The sequence below is a fragment of the Hemitrygon akajei genome, chromosome 6, assembly GCF_048418815.1.
Source record: "Hemitrygon akajei chromosome 6, sHemAka1.3, whole genome shotgun sequence".
NCBI lineage: Eukaryota > Metazoa > Chordata > Chondrichthyes > Myliobatiformes > Dasyatidae > Hemitrygon > Hemitrygon akajei.
The window spans coordinates 64,976,651-64,999,792 of record NC_133129.1 but is presented as its reverse complement, the minus strand read 5'-3'; the positions used below and the strand labels follow the sequence as shown (position 1 = coordinate 64,999,792).

At 45.5% G+C, this 23,142-nt stretch overlaps 1 protein-coding gene across 8 annotated transcripts in view; it reads left to right on the top strand.

Annotated features, from left to right (window-relative positions):
* The window catches only part of LOC140729106 (amyloid-beta A4 precursor protein-binding family A member 1-like), a 174,307-nt gene that overhangs the window by 123,935 nt on the left and 27,230 nt on the right, over nt 1-23,142 (top strand). For 7 of the 8 annotated variants that reach the window (XM_073048511.1, XM_073048504.1, XM_073048509.1 and 4 more), the window contains 5 exons: nt 1,912-1,951; nt 5,416-5,561; nt 9,713-9,745; nt 18,440-18,526; nt 20,253-20,438. In XM_073048511.1, coding sequence (XP_072904612.1) covers nt 1,912-1,951; nt 5,416-5,561; nt 9,713-9,745; nt 18,440-18,526; nt 20,253-20,438 — 492 coding nt within the window. The remainder of the gene's footprint in view (nt 1-1,911; nt 1,952-5,415; nt 5,562-9,712; nt 9,746-18,439; nt 18,527-20,252; nt 20,439-23,142) is intronic. The other variant, XM_073048512.1, reaches the window with a different exon arrangement.

The window sequence follows — 23,142 nt, the reverse complement described above, 5'->3', positions numbered from 1 at the left end:
ACTCATTCCACACTCTCACCACGCTCAGAGTCATGGAATCATTGACTCCACATATTAAAATGCTACCTGTGCTGAGCACAACCTTAAAAATAATCCTGATCAAAACACAAAATGCTGGAGGAGCTCAGCAGGTCAGGCAGCATCTACAGAAATGAATAAACAGTCAACATTTTGGGCCGAGACCCTTCTTCCATAATCCTGAATGTGTGTACGTTTACTAAGGACTTTTTCCAGGTGGGCAGGCCTGGATGAGGAACAGTGGTCGTTTAAACCCTGTGAACAGATGAGGGTTGAAAGCAGTTTACTTCATAGCTGAGTATTTAGCCAAAACTAGGTACAATATTAAAGAATAGATTATCAGAATCTTCAGATGCAAAATACCATGTGTGGTGACACTGAAATAAGAACAGAAGAAATGCTCAGCACGTCAGACAGCATCTGTGGAGTGTGAAACAAAGTTAAATGTTGTAGGTTGGTGATCCTGCATTCAAACCAATACTATTCTATGTTTTAGCTGCTAACTAAGTCATAGACACACCATTTAGGAGACTCAGATGGATTTGCATCTTGTAGTCTAAGATTCCCAAAGTGCTGTTACTTCCTCTTTATGTTCTGTTATTCAACGTGTGAATTCCATCATGCTCTTGTCAGCAGGATACATACTCTGTTCACAAAGATCTTTGAGTTAGAGTTGAGTTGGTTTCAGTTCAATATCTAGACCTTTAAAGGGGTATTCTTACTGGATAATTTGAAGGCACTTGATTTTGTGTTGACAGTCTGTTTCTGGAGTCTTAAGTCCTGGTAATAGGAATGTTTCATTGTGGTGTTAATATGCTGCAGTATGTTTCAAAAATATTTCAAAAATGCTTGAATCTTGCTTATCTTAACAGGATCTAACATTTTAAGAATTGATATATGTTTCTAATTTATAACATAATTACAGTGTATGAAATGAATTTTTGTGGATGCTGACCATTGTGATATTGCCTCAAACTCTTACAAATGTTTGCCAGTTTAATTGATGGTGGGTTCTCTCAAAGGGTCTGTCTGGCACCATGAGAGGCACGTGGGACATTTCTATTTCAGCGAGTCTTCTGACTGATCAGAGATTTGTGTAGTGCAGTAGGAACTGATTTAGCCTGTTATATCTATGCTGGCTCTTTGAGAGATCTCTCCAGTTAGTCCCATTTCCCCCTGCCGCCTAAGAGCCCTGCATATGTTCCTCTTCAAGTATTTGTCTAATTCCTCTTTGAAAGCTACTAATGAATCTGCTTCTACCACTCCGAGCAATGTCTGCCAGATCGCAAGAAATCAGTTAAAAGAAAATGGTCCCTCTGTTGAGTCCAAATCTTTTGTCAAGCATCTTGAAAGTTAATGATTTTAACTGTGTTTTTAAACAGCAGCTATTTCCATGTTGAGCGTTATTCTTTTCATGTTTTTTTTTCAACCCTGTCCTAAATCCGTCATTGATCCAATGAATTTGCATCTTGAAAGATCACAAGCACACGAAACTTTGATACTGGGCTAAAAATCTGACGGGTTTGTTTGTGATTTAGGGGATGCTGCCCGAGTATGTGGTGGAAACTGGCTTGTTAGCGGCTTTCAAAAGAGGAATTGGATAAATATTTAAAGAGGGGAAATAAAACTGCAGACCACATGATTATCCCTGACCCATTAATTTGCAGGGTAAAAATGCCCGAGAGCTGCAAGCAAGTTGTCAGGGTGGTGCGACTCTCAAGATGCCTCTCACTCTGTCAGTTTTGAGTTAATAAAAAAAAAACATTGGGTTTGTTATACTGCATGTCAAGTCTTGTCAGTATGTTTGGTTTAAAATGCTTCGGGTTAAATAACATGGTGGGCAGGCTAGAGCATGTTGTGTGGTGTCTGAAGCAGTGTCTGTCTTAATTTCAGTCAAGAAAAGCTTTGGCCTCCTTTCCCACTTATGTTGAAGGTAAGGTGCTCTCTAACCATTTTAAACCAAGTTCTGAAATCGTAATGTTTTACTTATCGGCGAAGCAAGATCTTCCCTGCATTTATATTTTAGCCATGCATTTATTTTGTAGTGGAAAAGTTGTTGAAATTGTAATTGAAATTTTGTTATTCTTAAGTATATTGAAATTGTTATCTGTATTTTGTGGCATATGTAACTGTATTTAATGAATTATAGTTTTAAAGTTTATTCATTACTTGGTTTATTCAAGCAGATTCAGGCATGTGTTTTGCTGAGTGTCCTCTGAACTATCTTGATCCAACTAACTGGTCCAATGCAAAATGTCAAAATATATATACTTTGTAATTGTTTTCCCCAGCCCTTCCCCAGCATGACTCTCACAAACCTCTGATGCTTTTTCTCCTTGAAGATTGAGTTGAGCAGAGATCTAAAAGTGCCTTCCATCTTGAAAGGCAGTTGGATTCTCGCTCCCGAGATGCAAGTATTGAGCTCATTCCTGCAGTACAGAAGGTGCAATACACCATTGGAGGTACCACGCTTTGAATGAGTTGCTATGGACAAAAGCTTTCCTAGCCACTGTTTTGGAAGGAAAAGAGCAGATTAGTTTGTAGCCATCACATAATTATTTGTAGGGCAAAGATTGTCTGCTGAGATTTGCATTTCATACTTCAAAAGCGCTACTTTCGCTGCAATGAAAGAAGTAAAATGTACATTTCTCTGGTGCCCTTTGTACCTCTTTCAGTGTGCCCCGAGATCAATGACATCACCTGGGGATATAGCAAGGCCCCACAAACATCAGTGTGCAAAAGTCTACATAGACAGTGATATTCATTGAAGGATGAATGTACTAGCCAGCTCTTCGGAGAGGACATCCTTGATATCCTTTGAAAAGGTCTACCTGAGACAACAGAAAGGGCCACACTTTAAAGCAGTGCAGGGGACTGCTGGCTTGGACCTCTGTGTTTCAGACTGCAGTGCCACATGAACCCACAGCTTGCGGTTGTGTGGCCACAGCAACACAACAGACGGGGTTTCATACTGTTCTGAGATTGCCTTGGAAATAATTTGCCTTCCATGTCCAAATAATGTTGGGTTTTGGTGCGAGGTGTTAGAAATTATACTTCTTCAAGAAAGGTTGCTATCATTAAGAAGCATGTAGATTTTCCACAACAGTCATCATTTCCAGAATGCATTTGTTTTAAAGTGTATGGGAGAACCACAGGAACAAAACTAAACAATCGTGTGTCATAGACTGAGTGACTAGATCGGATCAGACAGATCAGTCTGTCAAACTAGGAGAGAATCACACTCCAGTAATTACAGGCAATTTACCAGCAACTGGAGGAACACTAAACAGGGAAAGAATATGGGGAAGGGGTGAGATAGGGTAGCAGAGGCCTTGTGGGGCATGAACACCAGTGGTGAAACTGAATGTCCAGTTTCGGCCTGTGTGTTGTACATTGGTGTAACTGCCAGCCCAGAGGTATGGAACCTTGCTTATTACTACCTGATTGTTAGATCTGTCATTATGCATCTTCCACATAATCTCTGGATTTAATTCACTTCAATGCATCTTTCAAAAACTGATAGATGACTGATTTTGACCAAGATGGGTTTATTGAAGAACACCACCATCTCTGCTCTCCAGTATGATTAAGAGGAATCTAGATAAACATAAGGAAGAGACAAACAGAAGAAGCTGAGGGTGGGGTTGGGGGGGAGGTGGAGGGGCTTGTGTGGTGCATAAATAATAGCACAGGTCAGGAGGGCTGAATGGCCTCTTTCTTTGCTAGGCAGTCAGTGCACGGGTAACACGCACAGCTCCAGAGGTAAATCATCTCTGTGCCTGGCCTCTTTTCAGACTGTCTTTGCAATTTCTCTCGTTTATCAAGCATTTGATCACCCACCCTAAATCTAGTTGTCAGATTTGGGTAGTTGCATCTGCAAATCTCCTAAAAACATTTCACTTCATTTAATGGACCTGCGTAAACTGTTTGTTCTTGAAGCTGTCGGAGTTATACAGGAAAACATTGAGGTGTATAAAGCAAGTTGTGATTATCATTGTGGCTTGTGCTTTCCCAGTTGGACAACACACAGACATCAATCAGAACAAGAAGTGTTTTTCCTTTGTGCTAGGGATCAACATTTCTGGAACTTTCAGAGGCAAATTACCTGTGGGAAGCCCTATCAGGCTTCTAAATGGATGCAATACGCACAAAATGCTGGAGGAACTCGGCAGGCCAAGCTGCATCTATGAAAAAGAGTAAACAGTCAATGTTTTGGGCTGAGACCCTTCAAGGGGGAATGAATCAGACTAAGAAGATGGAGGGAGGGGAGGAAGAAGTCCAAGTTGGCAGGTGATAGGTGAAGCTGGAAAAGAGGGAAAGGTGAAGTAAAGAGCTGAGCAGTTGATCAGTGAAAGAGATAAAGGGCTGGAGAATGGGGGATCTGATAGGAGAGGGTAGATGACCATGGAAGGGGGAGGTGCACCAGAGGGAGGTGATGGGCAGGTAAGAAGAGAAGATGTGAGAGGGAAACAGGAATTGGGGGGTAGATGGTGAGGAAGGGGCAGTTAGCAGAAATTTGAGAAATCAATGTTCATGCCATCATTAGACGGAATGTAAGGTGTTGCTGAATTGATGCCATTTATTTACAGCTGAATCTTGGAAGCAAATAAGAAAAGTGTTGGTTGTGCAAGTCATCCAATGGGCAGTGTTTTTTTGGTGATTGGAGGCTTTTAGTGAACTGTTCCTGCTTTATTTTATTCCTTGAAGAAGAAGCGGAATCAGGATGAGCCAGTGGTTACAGAGATTTTTTTCTAGAGACATAGCATGGTCATAAGCCCTTCTAGCCCAATGGGCCCGAGCTGCTGAATTTACACTCGTGTGAGTAGTTAAACCCATACGTGTTTGGAACGTGAGAGGAAACTGGAGCATGCGAAGGAACACATACAAAATGCTGGATGAACTTGGCAGCATCTTGGAAAAGAGTGTAAAGTCAACGTTTTGGGCTGAGACCCTTCATCAGGACTCTCAGGCACCCGAAGGAAACCCACACAGTCGTAGGGGAAAACATGCAAGATCCTTACAGACAGGGTGGGAATTGAACCTGTAAAGTGAAGCACCAACCATTTTGCTACCATGCTGCCCTCTCGCTCCCGGCCCCGTTCAGGCACATGGTTTCCAGCTATGACATGGGCATATCATTAAAAGCACTGAACTAAAATTCAAATGTATATTTCTTACAGCACTTCAGTTCACTAGTTGTATTAAAAATAAAATTGGGGGGTGGGGTAGAGCATAGGTCAGAAAAGCTCTGAAAACAATGCAGAGATACTGATGATAGTTCCCAGAATGTGGCAGAAAACAGCAAACCCACTACCCATCCTTGAGATACCTGTCAACTTCCTTGCCTGTGACAGTTTTTACCGGAGACTCCAGACATGTTTGTTTTCTCTCCTGTAGTCCCTGGACCCTGTGACCCAGAGGATCTAATCGATGGCATCATCTTTGCGGCCAACTACCTGGGCTCCACCCAGTTGCTGTCTGACAAAACCCCGTCCAAAAATGTACGGATGATGCAGGCGCAGGAAGCAGTCAGCAGAATCAAGGTGATGACCTCATCCCATTTGGGGTCCCACTGGATATCGTTCACTGCCCTTCACAAGACTGTTTCACCACTGGTGGGGATGGCTGATTGAAAACTATCACCCCTGACCTTTCTCATTCCCTCTCCTCTTCTTGCCTGGACACTCTCTATCTTTCTCTTTCCCCCAGATTGTGTTCAGTTGTATCCAGTGTCCCGGACACATTCATTGTCTCTGTCGCATTCTGTCTTCATCTTGAGAATTAAAACAAGTTACTTTAATTTGGAACACACCTCTGTCCAGAAGGGTATATGCTTTTTTTTTTCACAATTAACTTCAAATACATGCCACCTAGTGATTAGATGCTTTGACTTTGATGTTCTAGGAAGTTTACATTCAGATTTGAGGTAAGTGAGCAATTTCATGCCAATTCAACTGCTGAAAATCCAGTCATATAATCTTTGGAGAATAACTCTACTTGGTCGCTGAATCTTTAAATAATCCTCCCTTGTTTCCCTGGTTGATAGCCCGGGAGATCTCATTACTCCTACACAGTCAAGTTCTCTATAAATACTTTACATTAGCATGCAGGGAGATCTGGTTCAGGTTTTGGCTAATATTTCACAGAAACTTGAAAGATTAAATCCCCAAAGTCATTAATTACGGGAAAGTCAAGTATGTGTTTAACTTGGGTTTTAACCTCAATGAGGATTTATTAAAATGTCAAAATTTCTCCCTGAGGTGTTTTAAAGATTCAAGCTCTGCTGTATGGGGCGTGCTTTCCATCTGTCACACCTTTTCCTCAGTGACTGGAAACTGAATGACAAGGCTGAATATCCTTCTGTCTTGTCAGAAAGTTGAACATCCTTCTCTTCATCTTTCTGTCTCCCCTTTCAAAATCCTTTGTAATTTTCAGGCCGTGGATCAATACTGGCCACCCCTGGCTTATGAAAGCCTTGGTTAAGTGGACACCCCTACATTCGAACAAACTCCCATAACAACATTAAATGGAAAAATCCAATATATTTATGTCATTACTTCTTGCGAATGGCAGAACTTATTTATTCTCTCCCTCTCCACTTTTTTCATAAACTCTTGTATGCTTTTGATGCTGTTCATACTGTGAAGGTATAGTGACTGATTTTTGTGTATTTTCCAATTCGTGCCCAAAATTGATTTCTGGACAAGAACAGAATGTTTCATTACCCAGGGATAACCTGTAGTAAGTTATGCATGCTTGTATCAATAGGATTAGACTAAATAATTCAGTGTAACAATATTCAAGCCCATTGTATCCAATCAAATCTTACACTTGAGCTTTTGGAAAATGCATCAGCTCCGTCTGCCTGATTGTTGATTCCCTCCACCCCCCCCCCCCCACCTCCCCCCCCCCCCCCGGCTTATCAAGTCAATACATGTATTGAGCTGGGAGCAGAAGCCTATCTCAATGTACTGTAGGAAAGGAGGCTTGTAGTATTGGCTCTGTTTCCTAACCAAGGATTGAGAAGCAAACCGATTGGAGACTGAGAGGGAAAGTGGGTGAATTAATCAGAACAGACTGAAAAAGAAATAGGAAAAAAAGATTGGATTAAGATACAGGAAGAAATAAAATGTCAGAAATTGGAAACATTAAGATGCTTTTAAATCTCAATTTAATGCTGATAGTCCTGAGATTTCAGAAAGCAGAAATCCATCCATGCTTATCTACATCAAATGTACAAAGTAGTAGTGAATATGTCTTGTATTCTGCCTTAAATTGTCATCTCAGATTTGCTGTCTTGCAGTATGGAATTTCATCAATTAAGATTACTGTCACAAAATCATCCTTCGTTAGTCTTCTCCAACAGATTTTTTTAATTTCCTAATTATTTTCACATTTTAAATCCAAACTAATAAGTATTCCTCAAATTATTTTTACCTTATACAAACTAAAGTGTCTTGGTCAGTTTTGAAAGAAAGCTTTTTAATAGACATGCCTATATACATGAACATATGATGGTTGTCAGTCAATCTAATAGAGAATTCAGGAGAAACCTCTGGGCTGGGTGATAGATATGAAAGGCATTTTCACACAGGCATTAGTCAAAGTGCGTAATACAGACAAGTGTTTTGAGGAACTTGCTTGCCTGATAGGACCCATGACCTTAGACCACCAAGCTTTGTCAAATGGGTTCTGGTCTAGGTCAGTGTGAGACACTCTCTTTGGACAACCAGAGTCTAAAATGGAAAAATGAATGGAGTTCGGAGTTTGGGTACCACATATTACTGAAAATAACTGAAGGGATTAATAAAATCTTAAAATAAAAAATAAGCTATGATGCATTTCTCTGTTTTGTTAAATCTGTCTCCAGAATCACAGCTTACAGTACTTCCTGTGGAAGAGAGCAGGATGTACACAGAAGCACTCCAGTTAGTCCCATTCCTTTGCACACTTCCACGAGACTTGCACTTTTTCCTTCTTTCAATAACTTTTAAATTTCCTTGCCAATATCTCAATTGAATCTGCCTCCAGCACTTCCTGCAATGCCATCCAGACCCAAATCACTCACTGGGTTTTTAAAAAAAAGTTATTTTTTAAAAGTTGCTTTTGGTCCTTTTGCCAGTCGCTTTCTTTCTAAGTCCCTGGTTATTGATCCCTCTAGCAATGGGAATAGCTTCCTCCTTTTACTTTTACATGGTTTTAAATAGATTCCTCTTTTCCAGTGAGAACCATGCCATTTTCTCCAGTCTGTCTACATAAGCAGAGACCCTTGGTTTACTGCCAATCTCCTCTCATATTCTTTGCCTCTTATTCCCTGTTCTTCCTCCCCTCTGAACTTCCTACCATTACCTAGTTTTCACTTTTACTGACATCCTGCTTTGCTTTGATCTCTGTTTGAATTTAGTTCCCCTACTTTTTGCCCCTGTAGAGCCATCCACTTCCTACAGGCCTCTCAGTGTACTGTTCACTCCGGTATGTTTATCCCCTTAAAAGTGTCCGGTTGTCCTATTCAGATTCTTCCCTTGTGTAGTCTATCCCTTTGTTAAAGCCCCGAACTGCAGCTTTTCCAACCAATATTTGATCCCATTTTATGTGGACGAGTTTTATGTTCAATCTTGAAATTGTTCCTTCTGCATTTGAATTATTTTAACCACAGACTGATCTATTTTCCATAGCATTCTTAACCTTCTGACATTGTGAGGGCAGTTCCTTATTGGTGACGATTATGCACACAACCTTGCTCCAGCCTCTCATCATCACATCCACAGTTGTGACAATGTGTAAAGGGCTGTGAGCAGTTCTGGTGTTATTAAAAGGATGTACAGAGAGAATGGATCAGAGTCAAAATGATTTCCAAGGCTGATTCTGAAATATGAAGTTTATTAATCAAAATGGACTGAACAAGTTAGGTCACACCTCTTTAGCTAAAGTTTACGCTGATAGATATCTTTCCCACCAAATACTTTACTGTGGGATTAAGATTTAAGAAGCTGTTAATATAGATTTTCACCAGTAAATCAAGTAGGGATTCAGGAGAATTTCTTTGCCCCAGAGAGTGGTGCATGCAAATCTGAAACTCTTGTCTCACAAGGAGTGGTTGAGACAGATTGCAGAGATACTTTTAAGGGGAAGCTGAATAAACATGAGAAATGAATAGATGAACAAGGTGATGAGACGTAGGAGTAGTTTTGTGTGCAGCATTAACACTGGGGGAACTGGGGCTGGAAGGCGGATTTATTTCTGTAAATTCCACTTACCGTCACTGTGACAATGCTCCATACACTCAGATTTTCTTCCATGGCTTTTTTCTTGATAGTGCAACGTATTGAGACAGATGTAATCTTATATAATGTCAGATAATTTGGGGGATTATTTTTGACGTTGCAGTAAATGTGACATGTGATTGGCTTTTTCATCATAAATCAAAGTTTTTTTTAATCTCTCTGTTGATCCTGTCGATATCCCCCATTTTTAAAAATGCCTGTAAAGGAAACAACATCATTCTCTTCTGTCAGTTATCCCAGAAGAGTTACCGAATGATTTGCTAGCGTTTCTGTTATTGATCTTGTTCACAGGTCCCATCCAACTTGTGCGCTAAGCAAACTGCTGTATTTTGTGAATGTTTTCCAGCATTTGCCTCTTGCAGTTTTGTGCTAACTATTCTCCTATCTTTTGTCTATTCCATGGCACACAGATGGCCCAGAAAATGGCCAAAAACCGGAAGAAGGTGCAGTAGCCCACGTTTTGCGCCTCTTTCATCTGTTTCTCGCGAGTTGCATTTTCTTTTAACTTACTAGACTTTGCCAGCTAACTTCTTTGTGTCTGATTTTCTACATCCAGTAAGTCCTGCTGTGTCTAGTCCCTCTTGGCCTTGGTCATCCCCTCCCTGTCCCTGACTTTTCTCGCAGTTCTTCTGATCAAGTGAGGTCCACCAGTGATTGTTCAACCACTATTCTGTTTGCCTACTGGGTACAACCCTTGGAGGAAGTATCCTAGGACTTTGCATTCTCTTGCAAGGCCTACAATCAGCTACTGCTCTTTCTCAAGTCGGACTGGAATGAAGTGGTTCAGACCCATGCTCCTTTCCTACATCCAACCATTTCTGTTTCACTTTTGATGGGACCATGGTACCATTTAGATGACTACAGTGTTCTGACTGGAATTAGTTCTATCTAGAGTTGATGCAACATTTCGGCCAAGCATACTACTCTTTTTTAAAGCAATATCTGCTCGTAAATCATTGACTTTGCCCTTACCGCCCAACTTGGGCGCTTTCTCTTCTACATGCTGGATGCTGGATGCAGAAAATGTATGTGTTGCTTTCTAGAATGTAAAATTTGTCCTTTATTTTCAGAGCTCTGCTGTATTTTTGCTGCGTTAGTTTAATTTGGAGTTTGTTAGTGCTTTGGCAAAGTAATCATTACCCTCCTGCTTTTGTTCTTGGCAGCTTCCAGCTACATGTGAGATGAATTGCTGAACTATTTGACTTTACCCCATTTTCTCAGCACCACCCCCAGTAAAATTGAAAGCTTTGTGTTGGGTTTATCAATTAACATAGTACTGTCTGTTTTTCCACACTAATCTGGCATGGAATTTTGATTAAAACTGCATGTTTGATGGGGATAATATTTTTGTAATGCGATGTTTTAAAATAACATCAAATCTGCCTAAGGCAGTGGCGATGTATTGCACTGAGAAATGATCAGGATTGGTCTGAGCAAAAAGCATACATAATTCAAAAGCACTGTAGGAACAGAAGGCTGTATTCCTTTTCTGACCTACAGTATCTTCACAAGTGTATCTTAGCTCCTATTCCTTCATGCCTTTGGTTAACAAAACATCTATCTCGCAGGTTTAAGGTTGACCCTGCTTCACTTGCAGAAGAGAGTTTGACTCCCCCCATCACCTCCTCAGTGCAGAACTGCTTCCAGACTTTAGTTCAGAAAGGCCTGGCTCAAATTTTAGACTCCACCCCCTCATCCTAGACTCCCCCAGTTAGAAAGCAAACACTAGGAAATCTGCAGACGCTGGAATTTCAAGCAACACACACAAAATGCTGGTGGAACACAGCAGGCCAGGCAGCATGACGAAGGATCTCGGCCGGAAAAGTCGACAATGGTTCTTCCTATAGATGCTGCCAGGCCTGCTGTGTTCCACCTGCATTTTGTGTGTGTTGCTCCTCCGGTTAGAGTTTGTAACTGCCTTGTCACTCAGTCTTAAAATCTTGAAAACTTCATAAACTTATGCCCACACTGCTTTGTTAGATCTTGAATCTGTAACCTTTGGGGTCCAGGTATCATCCCAGTAAATCCACAGTCCACATCCTCCAAGGCCGACAAATGTATCCTGTGATGAGTTGAACTGCATTCAGTGCTCCAGGTGTCATTTAGTGAGGCTTTATATAAGCAAAAGATCAATAAGAATGAGGAAAGAACACGAGAAAAGCAAAAAATTAGGAGCCATAGTTTATCAACAGGCCCCTCAAGCTGACCCCACCATTCAATATGATCTGTGCTGTGTCAGTTTCCAATAGTCCTCAGTTTCTAGATCTTTCAAATATTGATATAAGTCCACTTCAGATACTTCTAATGAACTAACCTCCTCAACTCTGAGGTAGTGAATTTTCTCAGTTCGCTACCTTATGAGAAGATATTTCACTTGCTTCTGTTTTACCGACCAGCCCTTTGAAACTGTGTGCCCCTTGCTTGAGTCTCGCCTACCAGTGAAAACATCTCACACCTCCCATGTCATGCCCCCTTAGAATCTTCTGTGTTACAGTAAGGTTACAACTCATTTCCCTAAATCCCAAAGAATGCCAACCCATCCTTCCTGAACAGGGTTGTCCCCTCAGCCCAAAGGATGAAAAGAAGGATTTGTAGCCGGGAAGAGATGATGGGATCGTTTTTTTTTTCTCTGGAGCAAAATCTCAGCTGCAGCTTCCACATGAGCATTATATTTATCTCATCATCAGCATCATCATAATTAACAAGCAATCTGCTGGAGGAATTCAGTGTCAGGATTCAACCCAAAGCACAACAATTCCTTTCCTTCCACGGAGAGTTCCTCCCGCATCTTGTTTGTTGCTCCAGGTTTCAGCATCTGTAGTCTCTTACACCTTCATTGCAATGAATGTTACTTTGCATCTTCTCCAGTGTGTATGTTTTATTCTTCAGCCCATTGCCATCTGGTAGAAAATCTGGAGAGAAAATTTGCCTCTGCACAGTGAATGCAAATGGGTTAAACAGCAAGGCATAATTATGTACATTAAATTTGCATTTCCTAGAACTGAGATAGTTAAAGACCAATTTAATCGTGGATATTAGGATTTAGGGGGGAGTTCAGTAAGGTAGATGGACAGTGAAAATTTCTCTTCTGGTGCAGGAATCCAGAGAAGTGATTAAACCCCTAAAGTTAGAGTTAGAATAATCAGGGGAGCAGTTTGGAAAAACTTTCTATGAAGCATGTGAGAAGTAGAGACCTCTTCCCCATAAAAAGCAGTAGATGATTAATATCTTTAAGGATACCCAATAGACTGTTGCAGGCCAAGTTTGTTGTAATGAACCCAAGCATGTAGATGGATTTAGGTCACAAATTAGCCATAATTTCATTGATTGTTGGAGTGGATTGTTGTGCTGCACAGCCTCCTCCCCTGTGTAATCTGCAAGGTTGTTCGTTTACTGAGTTCTTCCATCTGTCAGTGGATGCGTCACACACCCCTAGTACTACAAACTAACCAAGGCACCTAGATATTGTCATGTAAATGCAACATCTTAAGCTACCTGCGCTCCTCTTTATTCCTAGAAATAAATTAAGAATCTGGCATTCTGTTTTCTACGTTTTGTGCATTAATTCGGCATTAATCAGGCTTGAAATGCACAAGCTATTTATTGGATTGCAGACTGATTCCAATCTCCCTCTCTCTATGCAGATCAAGGGTTGATTTCTGCCAAGTTTGCAGAGCAGCTATTTTGTAGAAAGTGCAAACTGCCAGTCTAGGAATGCTGTCGTCGATCCATGCAGTAAAATTGCTACAGATACAGTCCAGAACGAGGGTGTGTGACATTAAAAATAGATCTTGATGGAGTCAGAAGGCCAAATGGGAACCTGGAGGCCTCTCACTATTCTATCTCTGTGATCCAACAAAAACCTGCTGAGGTCAGAGAGTCAGCTAGGGTATATATATTTTCGGTAATCTGTATTCGATGATGAACTGTAAGCAATACAAACTATCCATTTAAGGTTATCCCTGCAAACCTTGTTAAATTTGTTCACTCACTATTCTGTATGGACACTGGATGCCAGTAAGAAATTGCCATGCCAACTGAAGGTTTGTGCTATCCAAGCAATGGCACAGATCTAGAGCAAGAAAGCCATCAAATTGTTGTCCGTATGCACTGTTAATTCACAGTCCAGCAGGTGGCTTTAGAGCGATCCAGCAAAGTCCATACCAACCATTGAGCATCTACTTACACTCACCCGTGTAATTCTGGAGGCCCCAGACTGCAGATGCTGGAAATGTGGAGCAACGCCTGTAGGTGCTGAAGGAACTCGGCAGCATCTTAGGAGGGAAATGAACATTCAGTGTTTCAGATTGAAAACATTCACTGGATTTCTGATAAATGGGCCTCAACCTGAAATGTCCACAGCCGTCCAGAGAGATGTGGGCTGTCCACGTCCCCCCAGAGAGATGTGGGCTGTCCACGTCCCCCCATAGAGATGTGGGCTGTCCGCGTCCCTCCAGAGAGATGTGGGCTGTCCACGTCCCCCCATAGAGATGTGGGCTGTCCACGTCCCCCCAGAGAGATGTGGGCTGTCCACGTCCCCCCATAGAGATGTGGGCTGTCCACGTCCCCCCAGAGAGATGTGGGCTGTCCGCGTCCCTCCAGAGAGATGTGGGCTGTCCGCGTCCCTCCAGAGAGATGTGGGCTGTCCACGTCCCCCCATAGAGATGTGGGCTGTCCGCGTCCCTCCAGAGAGATGTGGGCTGTCCGCGTCCCTCCAGAGAGATGTGGGCTGTCCGCGTCCCTCCAGAGAGATGTGGGCTGTCCGCGTCCCTCCAGAGAGATGTGGGCTGTCCGCGTCCCTCCAGAGAGATGTGGGCTGTCCGCGTCCCTCCAGAGAGATGTGGGCTGTCCGCTTTCCTCCAGAGAGATGTGGGCTGTCCGCGTCCCTCCAGAGAGATGTGGACTGCCACTTCCCTCCAGAGAGATGTGGACTGCCACTTCCCTCCAGAGAGATGTGGGCTGTCCACTTCCATCCAGAGAGATGTGGGCTGTCCACTTCCATCCAGAGAGATGTGGGCTGTCCACTTCCCTCCAGAGAGATGTGGGCTGTCCGCGTCCCTCCAGAGAGATGTGAACAGTCTGTGTTCCTCCATAGAGATGTAGACTGCCCATTGAAATGCCCGACCCACTGACCCTCCATTGAAATGTCTGACCCGCTGACCCTCCGTAGAGATGTCTGACCCGCTGACCCTCAGTGGAGATGTCTGACCCACTGACCCTCCATTGAAATGTCTGACCCGCTGACCCTCCGTGGAGATGTCTGACCCGCTGACCCTCCGTAGAGATGTCTGACCCGCTGACCATCCGTGGAGATGTCTGACCCGCTGACCCTCCGTAGAGATGTCTGACCGGCTGACCCTCCGTAGAGATGTCTGACCCACTGACATTCCGTAGAGATGTCTGACCCGCTGACCCTCCATAGGAATGTCTGACCCACTGACCCTCCGTAGAGATGTCTGACCCGCTCACCCTCCGTAGAGATGTCTGACCCTCCGTAGAGATGTCTGACCCACTGACCCTCCATTGAAAATGTCTGACCCGCTGACCCTCCGTAGAGATGTCTGACCCGCTGACCCTCCGTGGAGATGTCTGACCCGCTGACCCTCCGTGGAGATGTCTGACCCGCTGACCCTCCGTGGGGATGTCTGACCATCCGTACAGATGTCTGACCCGCTGACCCTCCGTAGGGATGTCTGACCCGCTGACCCTCCGTAGAGATGTCTGACCCGCTGACCCTCAGTAGGGATGTCTGACCCGCTGACCCTCCGTAGAGATGTCTGACCCGCAGACCCTCCGTAGAGATGTCTGACCCGCTGACCCTCCGTAGGGATGTCTGACCCGCTGACCCTCCGTAGAAATGTCTGACCCATTGCCCTTCCGTAGAAATGTCTGACCCGCAGACCCTCCGTAGAGATGTCTGACCCGCTGACCCTCCGTAGAGATGTCTGACCCGCTGACCCTCCGTGGAGATGTCTGACCCGCTGACCCTCCGTGGAGATGTCTTACCCGCTGACCCTCCGTAGGGATGTCTTATCTGCTGACCCAACGTAGAGATGTCTGACCCGCTGACCCTCCGTAGAGATGTCTGACCCGCTGACCCTCCGTAGAGATGTCTGATCCGCTGACCCTCCGTGGAGATGTCTGACCCGCTGACCCTCCGTGGAGATGTCTGACCCGCTGACCCTCCGTAGGGATGTCTGACCCGCTGACCCTCTGTAGGGATGTCTGGTCCTCCGTAGAGATGTCTAACCCGCTGACCCTCCGTAGGGATGTCTGACCCGCTGACCCTCCGTAGAGATGTCTGACCCGCTGACCCTCCGTAGAGATGTCTGACCCGCTGACCCTCCGTAGGGATGTCTGACCCGCTGACCCTCCGTAGGGATGTCTGATCCTCCATAGAGATGTCTAACCCGCTGACCCTCCGTAGGGATGTCTGACCCGCTGACCCTCCGTAGAGATGTCTGACCCGCTGACCCTCCGTAGAGATGTCTGACCCGCTGACCCTCCGTAGGGATGTCTGACCCGCTGACCCTCCGTAGGGATGTCTGATCCTCCATAGAGATGTCTAACCCACTGTCCCTCCGTAGGGATGTCTGACCCGCTGACCCTCCGTAGAGATGTCTGACCCACTGACCCTCCATTGAAATGTCTGACCCGCTGACCCTCCGTGGAGATGTCTGACCCGCTGACCCTCCGTAGAGATGTCTGACCCGCTGACCATCTGTGGAGATGTCTGACCCGCTGACCCTCCGTAGAGATGTCTGACCGGCTGACCCTCCGTAGAGATGTCTGACCGGCTGACCCTCCGTAGAGATGTCTGACCCGCTGACACTCCGTAGAGATGTCTGACCCGCTGACACTCCGTAGAGATGTCTGACCCGCTGACCCTCCGTAGAGATGTCTGACCCTCCGTAGAGATGTCTGACCCGCTGACCCTCCGTAGAGATGTCTGACCCGCTCACCCTCCGTAGAGATGTCTGACCCTCCGTAGAGATGTCTGACCCACTGACCCTCCATTGAAAATGTCTGACCCGCTGACCCTCCGTAGAGATGTCTGACCCGCTGACCCTCCGTAGAGATGTCTGACCCGCTGACCCTCCGTAGAGATGTCTGACCCGCTGACCCTCCGTGGAGATGTCTGATCCGCTGACCCTCCGTGGAGATGTCTGACCCGCTGACCCTCCATGGGGATGTCTGACCATCCGTAGAGATGTCTGACCCGCTGACCCTCCGTAGAGATGTCTGACCCGCTGACCCTCCATAGGGATGTCTGATCCTCCGTAGAGATGTCTAACCCACTGACCCTCCGTAGGGATGTCTGACCCGCTGACCCTCCGTAGAGATGTCTGACCCGCAGACCCTCCGTAGAGATGTCTGACCCGCTGACCCTCCGTAGGGATGTCTGACCCGCTGACCCTCCGTAGGGATGTCTGACCCTCCGTAGAGATGTCTAACCCGCTGACCCTCCGTTGGGATGTCTGACCCGCTGACCCTCCGTAGGCATGTCTGACCCGCTGACCCTCCGTAGAGATGTCTGACCCGCTGACACTCCGTGAGATGTCTGACCCGCTGACCCTACGTAGAAATGTCTGACCCACTGCCCCTCCGTAGAGATGTCTGACCTGCAGCCCTCCGTAGAGATGTCTGACCCGCTGACCATCCGTGGAGATGTCTGACCCGCTGACCCTCCGTAGAGATGTCTGACCCGCTGACCCTCCGTAGAGATGTCTGATCCGCTGACCCTCCGTAGAGATGTCTGATCCGCTGACCCTCCGTGGAGATGTCTGACCCGCTTACCCTCCGTGGAGATGTTTGACCCGTTGACCCTCCGTAGGGATGTCTGACCATCCGTAGAGATGTCTAACCCGCTGACCCTCCGTGGAGATGTCTGACCCGCTGACCCTCCGTGGAGATGTCTGACCCGCTGACCCTCCGTAGAAATGTCTGACCCACTGCCCCTCCGTAGAGATGTCTGACCCGCTGACCCTCCGTGAGATGTCTGACCCGCTGACCCTCCGTGGAGATGTCTGACCCGCTGACCCTCCGTAGAGGTGTCTGACCCGCTGACCCTCCATAGGAATGTCTGACCCACTGACCCTCCGTAGAGATGTCTGACCCACTGACCCTCCGTAGAGATGTCTGACCCGCTGACCCTCCGTAGAGATGTCTGACCCGCTGACCCTCCATAGAGATGTCTGACCCACTGACCCTCCATTGAAATGTCTGACCCACTGACCCTCCATTGAAATGTCTGACCCGTTGACCCTCCGTGGAGATGTCTGACCCGCTGACCCTCCGTAGGGATGTCTGACCCGCTGACCCTCCGTGGAGATGTCTGACCCGCTGACCCTCCGTAGGGATGTCTGACCATCCGTAGAGATGTCTGACCCGCTGACCCTCCGTAGGGTTGTCTAACCGCTGACCCTCCGTGGAGATGTCTGACCCGCTGACCCTCCGTAGGGATGTCTGACCCGCTGACCCTCCGTAGAGATGTCTGACCCGCTGACCCTCCGTAGAGATGTCTGACCCGCTGACCCTCCAGCATCTACATGTGTTGCTTTCATTTATTTTCTCCCCACGTTCCCATCATCTCCCTCCTAGGTTCTGCCAGTTACCTGGGACACCAACTTGGCAATTGCCAGTTCTGAAACAAATTAAAAGATGCCTTTGATAGGTAGGAGAAAAACAGGAGCAGCCGAGGGAACCCACACAGTCACCGAGAACATGTGAACTCCACTCAGACATCACCTGAGTTTAGGGTTGACCCTGGTTCACGTGAGGCAGCAGCTCTCTGGCTTTCTCTGTACTTGCTTTCACTGGAGCATCCTGCCACTGACGACCCATCCTGCTCATCTAGAGTGAGAGCCATTAAACATGGAAGCAGGCTTTCGAGCCCAATGAGTCTGCACGGATTCGCAAGCCTTCCTTCCCCCCCACCCACCCACCTTTACACATCTCCTGTGACCTGCTTGATGAGTGAAACATTGGGCTGTTCGCTGTTTTGGAGATCAAAATCAAGTACAAAATACCCTTTACAAAATGAAAGCTCACTAGTATTGCTTAGGCAGAGTTAGCTGTGTTAATTATGTGTGCGTTTGCAGTGGTGGCCTCTTCCATGTTGCTGTTTCTTTGCACAGGCCCCCGAGGGAGAGCCCCAGCCTATGACGGAAGTGGACCTCTTCATTTCAACCCAGAGGATTAAAGTGCTCAATGCTGACTCACAGGTAAGGGTTGGAAGAGTAATTGTTTTACCATCTGACTGTTAGCTTGAAAATCTGGTGATTTTAATAAAATCTCAGTTTATTAAAAACACTCCCTCTCCTGTTAGTTTCCATACCTCCTGCCCCATGGAAGAAATTTATTTGCAACCTGTGGAAAGAGATTTGTAACTGGAGGGAGATATTTGCAAAGTTGTGAGAAACATTGAAAAATTACTCCAGAGGTGGGCTGTCTCAATCTCTGGTAAACATTCAGCAGAAGATCTTCACTCAGACGAAGACCAGCAGGGCTGGGTTAAAGGGGAGACTGCCACTGTGTCCCTGCTTCAAGCAGTTCTGGAATTGGAAGCGATGTTTATGTTGTGCTGATTGTTCTGCTACTTGCATTTAAGGGGTGCTGGATGGATCTGACAGGATGCAGCCTTAACTGGTTGTTTGGACTGCCCAGCGTCGAACGGCTGGCAGGGATTTATAGCTGTGCCGAGTGACGGCTAATTGGCTCTCTGCTGCTTGACAGATGAGCCAGTGCACTGAGTGAGCTTATTGATTGACAGGATGTGGCATCTTGATGTTAGCTAGCGGTCTTCATCCTGTACAATCGTGGCTGCGCTGCAGTCCGTGGCGGCTTTTCGCTCTCTGGTGAGCGCGAGAAGCATTACGGACCAGGGTGAGGTGAGGCTTCTGTCAGTAACTGTAGGGATATTGTGTCTTTATTTCAGCTGTACTGTTTTGTGGTGTGTGTGTGTGTGTGTGAGTTGGTGTTTTGGTGGATGTGGCTGTTGATGGGTGGACTGCTGTGTGTCTGTTTCGTAGTGAGAATTTGGTTAGCATGGGGGGGGGGGTGGTTGTGTGTCTGAAGTTGGCTTTGGGCTGTGTTTATGTCTGTGTAGTTGCCAGCAGAGTGTCCGGGAGAGTATGAATAGGCACGAACTTATGAAGTTGGTCTTAAGGTGAATATGTGCAGTTGGTTTTGGGTGCTGGAAATTGTTAGTGCACATGTAGTTGATGTTGGACTGCTTTAGGGTGTCTTTCTGTGCATTGGAGTATTTTATGTCAGGAGTCTTCATGTAAATGTATTTTAGGTATATCCAAGTGTTTGCATAGGTTGGCATGAAGTGTGTTGAGGCATGTCTTCATGTGTTTCATGTTGGCATGTGATTGCACGTTTAGAGATGTGATCCTGATTTGGATAGTAGGAATCCATTTTGTTGTCTGCATAAATGTAGAGAAGTGTCACAAGCTGGAAATGAGCAGAAAAATAACCCATTGCTGCAAAAATTCTTTACAGACAGACAGACAGACATACTTTATTGATCCCGAGGGAAATTGGGTTTCGTTACAGTCACACCAACCAAGAATAGTGTAGAAATATAGCAATATAAAACCATAAATTATTAAATAATAATAAGTAAATTATTCCAAGTGGAAATAACTCCAGGACCAGCCTATTGACTCAGGGTGTCTGACACTCCGAGGGAGGAGTTGTAAAGTTTGATGGCCACAGGTAGAAATGACTTCCTACGATGCTCAGTGTTACATCTCGGTGGAATGAGTCTCTGGCTGAATGTACTCCTGTGCCTAACCAGTACATTATGGAGTGGATGGGAGACATTGTCCAAGATGGCATGCAACTCGGACAGCACCCTCTTTTCAGACACATTATATCGAATAGCTTTTCTTAAACCTTGCGGCTACTGTAAGATATTCATACCCTCTCACTGCTCTTTCTTAGGAAACTATGATGGACCATCCCTTGAGGACCATTTCGTACATTGCGGATATCGGAAACATCGTGGTGCTGATGGCGCGTCGCCGCATGCCCCGATCTAATTCCCAGGACAGCGTGGAAGCATCTCACCCTTCGCAGGACGGGAAGAGGCAATACAAGATGATCTGCCATGTCTTTGAGTCCGAAGACGTATGTAGTACTTTGATCTTGTGGAAGGGTGCAGTGGGAATTATTCTGCGGGTATGGAAAAGGTCCAAAAAAATCCCTGATTTTTTAAGTAAGCAGGAAGCAAAAGGATTCTGGCCTTGCAGAGAGGATGTCGTACAAAATAATGGAATACTCTCTACATTTCTGACACACTTTGTTCTACAATGTACGGTTCTGGCGTTTAAGGAAGGATATGTCTCACATGGAGGGAATACACAGGAGTTTAATTGATTCCTAGAAGTAAGGAATGATTAATTAGGTCTGAGATCTGGAAGAATTAAAGGAGATCTTGACATGCCACCATTCTGAGAGGGTATGACAGGATGGACGTTGAATAGATAATCCTGCTGGGGAAATCAAAAAGAGGATTGTGGGAGGGTCAGTTTCAGAATAAAATGTAACCTAAGGTGAGCAATTCTGTGAGGATTGTAAATCTTTGCACTTGCTGACTGGGTGATAGGTTTTCAGGTTACAAGAGATTGCAGGATCAAATAGGGAGGTGGCCAACAGTTAGGAAAGCTGAGATCTGACTCGGAGCAGAGAAGGATGGAGAGATCATGGGAGCAATTTCTGTTCCCATTTTGTAGGTCATTCTCCCTGAGACAAGTTGACGTAGAATACTTGAGGCTCAGGAGGAGGCAGTTTGTCCCATTCTGCCTGTCTCATTGATCTAATCCCATTTCCTGCTTTTGGATTATTGTGTTGCAGGTTTCAGCTCAATCATGAGGAGGTTTGATAAAAGTGTTAGGGTTTGTGACGGTTTCAGATGAAGCAAATAGGAAGAAGCGTGCTTCCTGTGAATGAAGGCTGATAATCTCCAAGAACCTGACATAAGGGATTGTCAGAGGAACCAGAAGCCATAGAGAGATCTTTTTTATGCAGCAAGTGATTTAAACTTGGAGCCTACTGCCTAGAAGCTACAAAAATAGATTCAGTAGAAGCCTACAAAAGGGAATTGGATAAATACAGCTCAAGGAAAAAAGACTGCCCAATGTTCCTATCATTCATATGGGTTAGATATCTCTGTGAACCTCTACCAGCTCTATTACCTACCCTCCATCATCTCTGAGCTCTTCCAGCTCTGGAATTCTTGCCCAAACCTTTTCGTCCCCACTTCTCATTTAAAATGCTTATTAAAGCCTACTACGTTTCCTAAATTCTTAGTCCTAATATGTGACTCAGCGTCAATTCTGGCTTGGCAATTGCTCTTGTGGTACGTAGAATCACAGGCACAGCACGGAGCCAGACCCTTTGCCCACTGAGTCCATGCCGGCAAATGTTTACAGTCTGCTCATTCTCTTGTCCCTACTCCCTACTCCACCCCCCCCCCCCCCCCCCACCACCAGGTTTTACTATTCACCTTCACTCTAGGGACAATTGATAGTCGCCATTTAACATACCAACCAGAACTACTTTGGGATGTTTGGGGAAACCCAGATGGTCACGGGAGAATCTGCAAACTCCACACAGACAGTACGTCAGGTTGGGATTGGACTCAAGTCTCTGGTGCTGTGGGGTGGTAGTTCTACTAGCTGAGCTCCGTGCCACCCATTCCTTAGAACCTTTCCTTGCCGTTTGGTTGAAAGTCACAGTGCATTAATTAACATGCACAGGAATTAATTTCAGTAAACCTATTGTCTAGTCTTCCAAACTCTCCGTGTCTTAAGTTTAACCAGTAGGATGATTTTCTTAAACTGCAAGACCATAAGATATAGGAGCAGAATTAGGCCATTTGGTGCCTCGAGTCTGCTCCGCCATTTCATCATGGCTGATCCATTTTCCTGCTCAGCCCCACTCTCCTGCCGCCTCCCCGTATCCATTCATACCCTGACTAATCAAGAACCTATTAACCTCTGCCTTCAATATACCCAATGACTAGGCAGTGAATTACAGATTCACCTCTAGTCTGACTCCTCATTTTCATTCTAAAAGGATGCCCCTCTATCCTGAGGCTGTGCCCTCTGGTCTTAGACTCCCCCACCTTGGGAAACATCCTCTCCCTTCCTCCCTTTTCTCCCACAGTGAGTAATCCCCACCCTCTCAGGGTCAGTTGGGATCTCCGTGCGGCATTTCTTACTGCTGCTCAACACGTGGCGTTGTGCGTCAGGTGGCAAAGATCCCGATGCATCAGAGTTGTTTTTTCTCCTCTCTAAATAGTTCCGTCCTTTTGCCACGTTTCTTTTCTCTTGCTGACTCCCACCCTGTATCTAGCCACTCAGAATTAACCATAAGCCTAATTATAATCAAAGGGCTCAGTTGGCACGTGAAATTATTCAAGGTAAGTGTTTTAAAAAAACTCTCTTTTGTCACTCAGCACTGACATCATGGGCCGAGGGGGAGCTGAGGTTATTGGCAATTTGAGAGGCTTCTTGAGAATCTTAGTTCTGTGGCACCACAGCTGACGCAGTTGTTTCATCACTCCAGTGAGCCAGGTTGAATTCTGGCCTGGGCTACCGTTTGGGCAGAGTTTGCACGTTCTCCCTCTGGCCACATGCATTTCCTTCTGCCGTTCCTCTTTCTTCGTCCATTGCACCGGGCCGATTTATGGTTGGATTAATTGGGCCTCTGTACGCTGCCCTTGGTGTGGGGAAAAAGTGAGGGAGGTGCTAACAGGCAGGAGTGAAAGAATAGATTGTAAGGAAAGTCAGTGAGGGGAAACACACACACAAAATGCTTGAGGAACTCA